The sequence below is a fragment of the Solanum pennellii genome, chromosome 9, assembly GCF_001406875.1.
Source record: "Solanum pennellii chromosome 9, SPENNV200".
In the NCBI taxonomy this organism is placed as follows: Eukaryota; Viridiplantae; Streptophyta; class Magnoliopsida; order Solanales; family Solanaceae; genus Solanum; species Solanum pennellii.
In genome coordinates, this window is record NC_028645.1 from 34890020 (window position 1) to 34899141 (window position 9122).

The window sequence follows — 9122 nt, forward strand, 5'->3', positions numbered from 1 at the left end:
AAATTTAGAAGAGTAATGATTTCTAATGGCTAATCAATCAATGGTGGTGATATTTGCATATTTAAAAAATTTCAAGAAAAATCTGGTCTTATAATATGTCTCTATGGAGATGATATGTTGATCTTTGGAACTGATATTGAAAGAGTCAAATAAATAAAATCATTTCTAGCTTCTCAATTTGAAATGAAAGATCTTGGAGAAGCTGATGTAATTTTGAGAATTAAAATCATGAGATCAGCTAATGGCTTGACTCTTACTCAATCAAGTTATATTGAGAAAGTTCTATAGTCACTTTGATGACAAATCTGCTCCTACACCATTTGATCCTAGCATCCAACTAATGTGGAACTGTAGTGATGCTTTCGATCAGGTAACATGTTCTCAGATTGTTGGGAGTCTTATGTATGTCATGCATTGTACCTGGCCGGATATTGGTCACGCGGTAGGAACTTTGAGCAAGTTTACTAGTAATTTCGGAGTTGAACATTGGAATGCCTTAATTCGTATTTTAAGATACATGAAGGGTACAATTAATGTTGGTCTGCATTATTCTACATTTTCAGCTGTTCTTGAAGGCTATAGCAATGCTACTTGGAATTCTGATCCGAATGACTGTAAATCTATTACTGCTTAAGTTTTCACTTTGGCTGGAGCAGTGATCTCTTGAAAATCAAAGAAGCAGACATGCATTACTCACTCAACCATGGAGTCAAAATTTATAGTGATGTCTTCTTCTAGAGAAGAAGTTGAGTGGTTGCGATCTATGCTGATAGATATTTCTTTATGGAGTAAGCTAATACCACATTTAACTATCTATTGTGATAATCAAGCTTCTATATTTCGGGCTTCCAGTGATTGCTACAATGTCAAGTCGAGACAAGTTCGTCTTCAACATAATCATGTGAGGAGATTATTCGAGGAAGGCGTGATATCGCTTTAATATGTGAAGTCTAGATTTAATTTAGCGGATTCTTTGTCTAAAGGGTTAGGCAAAGAGTAAGTGGTAGAAACTTGTAATGGGATGAATAAAGCCCGTTGTAAATTAATTATACTTTATGGTAACCCTACCTAATGATGTGATCTTGGGTTCAAAGGGAAAAACAAGTAAAGTTGAAATTGTGAAGCACATCAATAATATTCCATTTTCAAGTAAAATGAAACAAGATGTGCATGATTGAGATCCTTTTCTCTTAATAAATTTATAAGATCGATCTCGATTGTAGTTAGTAAGAAAATTCTCGATATTTTTTTCGATATTCCTAATGAAGAGAAGGATGAGATTATATTCTCTTAATAAGTCTATTAATCGATTTTGATTGGAGTGTGGAGGAACACTCTTGATAGATTTACCGATACTTTGCTGTAAATGAGGGTGAGATTAATTTCTCATAATGAAGTTCATAGATTATTTGGTCGGAGTATGCAAAGTTACTCTTGATGAGTTCACCGCACTAAGTGCGAAGCAGAGGCTGCTTCAATAAGATTTTAACAAGGAAATCTTAAAGCTCTTGGCTAAAAGGATTCAGGACACATGATCGTAAGGTGTCAAAGGATTTTGATTTTTACCGAAACATAGTGATATACGTGGAGTATTTTTGTATCTTCAATCAATGAACCACTTAGTTCAAGATTTGTTCTCTAAGTAGTCAATGATTTAGAAAGCCTTCACTAGCTAATGGTTCAAGTCCAAAAGACACCATTATTGATGCATGTTGCTAGATTAAATGTCTCAAAATATTTTTTTGGATCTTTCAAAGATAAAAAAAAGAAATTCTTGAAACAAGTGGGGGAGTGTAAGAGTTAGTGTTTCAATTAATTTTGAAACAAATTCATCCGTTAAAAGTTTTGAAAGAACAAAATATATGAATGTGAGCTGTAACACAATCTTTTTTTTAATTCTATGTTATAGGATTTTGAAAGAGGCTTTTGAATTCAAGGTTACGGATTTTTGAAAAATACGTTTTGTTTCAATTCATTAACCTATAATAAATTCTATTTAATTAAAAGTCTTTTTCTTGCAAAACCTTTGTACTATAATTAAATTGAGTTTCTTTTAGTTGAAAAGATATTCACTCAAAAACTACTTTTCCTTTGAAAAACACTTGTGAGATATTAATCAAAAGATGAAATCACCAATTCAAAAATAGAAGAGCAATATTCTTGAATGCTACTTATTTTGTGGCTTAGTTGAATCGTGAAGACCGAGTTGTAATTTTTTCTTCCGATTGCTCGTGGGAGAGACCACTCCAACTATATTCAAGAAACATATTAACGTGTCTCTAAGCCAAGCAAGTTTTGTTTTGAATTCCTTGTATTTTTATAATTCTTGTTCATTTGTTCTAACACATACACTATTGCCTCCTCAGATCTCATTTAATGGGACTACACTAGTTTATGTTGGTTACACCATTACGTATCTCTTCTTTGTATGTTATCAGCTATATTAGATTTGACGTAATTTTTTTTGTTCTAACAGCCTAATCTCCATTATGATGATTCCTTTTCTTCTTTTACTTCACATAGCTTTTCGTCTCCTTGATGGCTGGAAGTTCTCCAAAAGTATGAAAAGCTGGAGGACTTTGTACCATCCATTCCGGTGTGGTTGGATTCTGTTCAACAGCCCAAGGACTTGGAGCACATCTTTTGTTCTTTCCACTGCACTAGAGAAGGGGATTTTCCTACAAAAGATGAAAAGTGCTTAGCTTCAAAGGATGACTTGTTTACTTCCTTTGAGCCCCGTCACTTCTTTTGCGACTGCTAAAGATATTTGGTTTGACGAGATCTGTCAATCGCAATCATGAGTTAGAAACTTAAGCATCGGAGAGTGATCGAGCACATTGACTGTATTTGCTGATATCTTTGGTTCCTCCAAGATTTTCACTATGCATATATATTGTACAGTCACATACTGCAATTACTTACCGATTTCCAGTGCCTCGAGAAACTGACCAAGATAGATGAAAGCACCTTTTTTTTGCCTCTTCCTTATCTATAGAACAATGATTGATGTGATAAAGTGTGCATTGTAAACTGATTATTTTCAATCCCAACCAACTCAAATCTCCTCTAATCAGTCTTAAATTTAGACATGAGCTTCTCTCAATATTTTGAATCTTTTTAATATATTATTAACTCAAAATGATTCACGCACGCCAATAAAATTTTGAAAAAACAGTGAACCGGATAAGGCGAGGCCAGTCAAAGTCTTAATGTGTCAAAACATGCCATAGCCCTGGCCCAATTGTCGAAATTGGTGAAACTTGAAAGCAAATCATTAAATAGACGGTACTAACATTTAATATATTTACAATTTGCATAAATAACTGTGGTTCATAACAATAAATAAAGTTTAGAATTCAACATATTAAACTATATACATTATACACAATAATTCATAAATTTTTATGATGTTATTTAATTGTTTACATACACAACAATATGTTCCCAACCTAGTCTGGGTACCATTATACTTTCCTTAAGAGGCAGAATGCAATGAAGTTTGCTTCCTTGGTGATGCTTGCTCTTTATCTACTGCAGGCTCACAAGCATGAAGAATAGCACATACGTCATTTTGTTCCAGAAACTGTTCAGCATTTACGAGAATCACTGGCGCAAATTCAAACACCAGTTTCTTGCACTGTAAAAACACAATTGCATACAGACAAAAATGTGAGAGTGAGACAGTAAAAACATCAGCATAGATAAACAGGTTATGCAATCTCTTTTCTGCATCGGAAAAAAAGGGGCAGACTTGACTCGGCACACCCTAACAATACATCCTATACCAATGACAGTTCAAACAGGGCTTTTAAGAATTTTCAACTGAATTTCATAGGATACCAGTGAATGGATACAGGAATTCAGTGGCCTATGCAAAAATTTACGCAAAAGGTGTCGATATTTAAAGATATGATAAATGAAAAAATCACTGAACCAGATAACCCTGAAAATTCAATTAATAATAAAAATATAACACAATTCAAAAAATTACTACAACTCATGTCAATGAGTTTTCATTTCGTAAAATTGTATTCGTAATACTTTCATTATACTAAATAGTATGCTTTTCTGCATAAGACACCGACAAGAGGTATGGTCTAGTGGGAACATTGACAAGAGCTTTATCTTAGTGGGTTGATCGGTTCTTTTCATAGAGGTCAGAGTTCGACATTCAAGAATATGTCACCAGAGTGCAAGACCAATGAACTAAGAAGTGAAATTTTCAGAGAATGTTGTTTTGGTATAGGTTTTTCAGTGTTGCATCATTATTTATACTCTATGGGGTCGTTTGATTGGAAACTAGTTATACCCCTATTAGTAATATTTTTAATGCCTAGATGTATCGGCCGCTGCAGGGGTTGCAAAATCATTTCATAGACACAAAATGTTCAAGAAAAACACCAAGTATGACACTATTCATATCTACTGGGAATTCAAAAAATTGATTGCAGAGTAAATCTGGAAACTATGAGCACACGTGCAGATTTAACTATGATCAAACAGTTACATTTCAGATGTTTCTAACCTTCTTAGTGTAAGGTTCGATAGCTCCACATGCCTTCAAGAGCAGTTCAAGTATCTCAAACTGAAAGGATGACAAAATAAAAATGAGTTTTAACCAAACATATTCCAAGTGAGTATATTACCTACGTGTCCAATTACATAAGCATGATATTATTTCAAGCCGGCAAGACACACAGAAATTAACAGTTCCTTTACTTAATACATCGTTCATGATATCATGTACGAGGACTAGCGCTGCAAGTGTACAAGAAATCATATATGGAGTTCTCATTTCACATATACACAGTCTAGTAAACTTTATTAATATATCTATATTACAGATATAAAGTAAAACATAATGTACCTGTGTGTCAGGATCTTTCAATTTTGATTCGACACCTGTAACTACTTTGTGGCATAAATTGCAGTTCTTTCCAGAAAGCACCTGAGAAATAATAACCACTTGTTCACAAAGGCCAAACTGTTGGCAAAAGTTTTCAGGTTTCATTTTGTTGATCTGTAAGAAGAAGAGAGGAGCATAATAATCCACGAGTATGGCGCACTGCAACCAAGAAAATCAAAGAGATCAAATCAGAAACCTAGCTATGAAAACCATTCAAAGTCTCATATTACGCAATCCAGATTAATGATCTGACAGCACAATGTGATGAAAACAATTGCTCAAAAATAAGCAATTTCAAGGTAGATTACAAGTACCTCCTTCCTGTAAAATCGCATCTTCGAACAAGATTTGTGAAGACGGTCAATGATCTCTGTTTGGGTCTTGTTATTAGCCATGTAATTAAGTACCTTGGCGGTATATTCTTCACACAATGTGCACAACTGTTCACTTCCATTAACTTCTTCCAGAGGTTGAACTTGTCTCAGTGCTTCTAGGTTATTAATCCGCAATACTGGTGCAATAAAGCCAAGATACATATTTTTTTAACATTAGCATCTAACTAACACAATAATGAAACTATACAAAATGACTAATATATCAACCAGTTCAAATCATTTTCTACTAAACATTTTGGTAAGAGAGTACACTAGGCTAGCAAGTAGGATTGACATAATTTACAAGAAAGATGCCTCGCGTGGAAAAAACCACTTGTGCATTAATTAATGAAGTCCAATAAATGGATATTAGAATTGATCATAAAAAGATAAAAAGATTGCAAGTTTGAAAAACGAGGAATCCCTAGCCAAGTAGATATTGTGCTCGAATCAACTATTGACATGAACATCTTTAGCTATTGTTTGATCCTTAGCCCTTTCCAAGTTGAAGGGAAAACGATATGAAAATTTGTTTATTTGAAAAGATAGAAAGACTTGAGGAAGTGTACTAGGAAGGATCAATGGAAGGTATGGTTTATTTGGTGAAGAAGGAAAAAGGTTTTCTGATTAGAGAAAGGTTGGAGTTATAGTACACAAGGCAGGATAGAAGTTGTCATTAGAAGAGTTTTTGAGGAGCTGTCGAGTTAGTACTTAGTCCTCTAAAAATCTATAGGACATATATTTTTTCTTTTTTTGAGACATTACAAAATGTTCGATGCACTTCAAAAATTTATGAATTTTCATATTCAATTAACTATGTGAAATTATAATACTTTATGCTTTATTTCATCAATCATATTATTGTGCACGTATTTTCTTCCACAACTAACAATATGTCAAATTAACATCCTTAACTCTCTGGCTAGTCGAATTCGGTCACATGAAATAGGATTGAGGAAGTAAATATATAAACTACAAGCAGCAGTATAGCAGAAAAGCACAAACTTCCAATAAGAGACTGACTATCAAGGAAGTTCCTGTTAATGAAAGGAAAGCCAACCATTGGAGACACCAAATTTGTAAGTCCGTAAATAAGGTTTATAGGGTTTTTGTTAATTTTTTTTCTCAACTAGCACACATTACAACTGTCCCGTGACTTCATATACAGAGATTTTACAATTGTAACCACTATTAAAATGAAAAAAGAGAAAGTACCTGAAACATCTTCAGTTTCTGTTATCAGGACAGCTAATTCTCTAGCAGCACAGCACCAGCTAGAACCAATTATGAAAAGACACAGGCAGAGCCTCAAATCCATGCTGCCAGGAGAAAACAACCAGTCAGTCTAGATTGAGGAAATAGTAAATTGAAGCACAGAGAAAGAATTCTACCAATAGACATACTAATAGCATTTGAAGAATGACAGTAGAGAGAACATAAGGCTGTTCGTTGTCCTATACTGGATTAAGAAGTGCTTTTGTCCCACAAATGATTATCTTTCAAGAACAATAACAAGAAAATACACAAATGAAGCATATGCTTCTCAATAGACTTCCTTTAAGGAAACAGGAATATATGATCACAGAACTATTCATTTCATCATGAAAAATACATTCAAAAACCTTTAACACAAGGATCCCAAGAACTTTATGTTGCACTGCACTAACAAAAGTGTTTTCTCATTATTAAGTATCAGAATCATGCCTTTGGAACTTCAGCCAAACAAAATGAACAAAAGCAAATCAGAGAAGATCTCAATTCAACTTAGCTTGGCCTAATTCAGGCTCGTCACTTAACCGTAAATTTCCAATCAAGTCACTCTTGACTGTAGTACGCATGGTTGGTCAGGAAACTAAGACTAGTCATATTATCTGCCTCAAATCCCTCCTTATTTTTGCTCGACATCCGGCAGTCCTGACTTCTGTTTTTTATAACCATGGTGTCTAAGTCAAGCTAGTGCGCACCCAACTAATTCATGGGATACCTGCTATCTACCACCAGCACAGTTAACAAGCAACTTTATCCACTAAAGTTTGGACAGATAGGAAGAAATCACCTAGTATTTTTTGTCTCCGTTAGAATTTGAACCTAAAGCCTCATGGCTCTCAATTCACTTCATTGACCACATCCTTGTATGCTCCAACTATTTTTACTTCAGGACTAAAGTTTTAAGCCTTGAACTAATTTCAGCCACTCTAGAGTCAAACTAATCCAAGTACAAAACAGATTTGGTACCTCTTACTGCAAAATCATCAGAATCTATTGGTCAGGAATACTCAGGATACTGTAGTACACATGGCTGTTCAGGAAACTAAGATGGGCCATATTATCTGCCTCAAATCCCTCCTAATTTTAGCTTGAAATCTGGCAGTCCTGACTTCTGTTTTTATAACCATGGTGTCTAAGTCAAGCTAGTTCACACCCGACTAATTCCACGGGCTACCTGCTACTTACCACCAGCACACGTAACAGATAAGTTTATCCACCAAAATTTGGACAGATAGTAAGAAATCACCTAATATTGTTGTGTCTATTCGAACTTTAGCCTCCAGCTAATTTCAACCACTCTAGTATCAAACAATCCAAGTAAAAAACAGACTTGATGATAATACAATCATATTCTCCAATATGGTTAAATGGTCCAAAACAGGAAAAGGTCTTTTTTTTCCGCTTTTAACTTACAGACTAGAACAGAACATGACCACATAAAAACAACACAATTTTGACTTGTGAATCAAACAGTAACAAAACTACTGTAACCACAAAAATACAAATACATAAAATTATAACTACAACTCCCGCCTCCTATTAGGTCACCTCAAATATGCTTAAGAAACCCAAAAATTAGAACAAATCATCCTTTTTCCCTTTCAACTTACAAACTAGATTGAAACTAGACCCCTTAATTTTACCAGTATTCAAGTCAACTTACTTGCACTTCCTACAAGATCTACAGTCTAATTTGGATCAACACCATACCCGGTATGCAAGAGAATCTATAGAAATTGAATCAAAGCCAGAAAAATTCTAAGTTCGAAAGTTTAGTTGATAAGTTATAGCGAAAGAGAGATGAAACAACGTTTACCAGAAAAAGATGAAGAGTTTTTTTTTTCGGAGTCTGACAAGGCAACGACAGGATAAGCTGTTCGTTCAAGCAATGCCAATGCCTCTTTTTTTTTTAGGAATTATAATTCCATTTTCGTTTTGCATTATTTATATTAAAATCAAATTAAATTTAAATTCGTTAAAAATAATAATATTTCTTAATAAAAAACTTTTTGTATTTTAAAGATTTGAATCTCAAATATATAATCAACGATGAAAAAGTACTTAGCCTCTCACCTAACTTTATTGGTTTGTTGTGTCTTCTACCGCTTTATTTATTTCCTAATTGGACAGCATTTCCTACCTTCTTTATTGTTTTCTTATCAAGAAGATAAAATGAAAAAAAAAAGTCAAATAAGATTACAAGAAAATTTGACATTTACGTAAATTTCTTTGAATATAACTTTGTACCTTAAGGATGGCTTGGTAGCTAGTCAGAAGAGTTGTCTGGGTATTAATATGTCATCATTTCCTTTTTTTGTTTGTTTTATAAAAGATGATTCCTTTTTTTTTTATTAACACTTTAATTTTAATTTTTCACATGGTATATTTAAGATCACAAGATTAAAGGACATTTTGATATATTTGACATAACTTTAATTTAGAACCACAAGATTAAGAGTCTGTTTGGATAAGTTTAAAAGCTCGTCAAACTGACTTTAAAGTCAGTTTTTGACTTATTAGAGTGTTTGTCAATTATTAAAGTGACTTATTTTAAGCCAAAAGCTAAAAACTAG

General features: G+C 33.7%; 1 protein-coding gene across 3 annotated transcripts; it reads right to left on the minus strand.

Moving 5' to 3' along the window:
- Window positions 1–3289: 3289 nt before the first annotated feature.
- Window positions 3290–8514, minus strand: LOC107029245 (prosaposin-like). 3 transcript variants are annotated; one of them, XM_015230616.2, is made up of 6 exons: window positions 8366–8514; window positions 6496–6599; window positions 5221–5417; window positions 4868–5065; window positions 4526–4585; window positions 3290–3637 (listed from the first exon to the last, which is right to left on the minus strand). In XM_015230616.2, the coding sequence occupies exons 2-6, from the start codon at window positions 6596–6598 to the stop codon at window positions 3476–3478; spliced, it is 720 nt and encodes a 239-aa protein (XP_015086102.1). In that variant the 5' UTR covers window position 6599; window positions 8366–8514; the 3' UTR covers window positions 3290–3475. The 3 variants fall into 3 exon arrangements, with proteins under 3 accessions (XP_015086102.1, XP_015086103.1, XP_015086104.1); XM_015230617.2 differs by lacking the exon at window positions 8366–8514 and adding an exon at window positions 8213–8359; XM_015230618.2 differs by lacking the exon at window positions 8366–8514 and adding an exon at window positions 8260–8353.
- Between the last annotated feature and the right edge of the window lie 608 nt (window positions 8515–9122).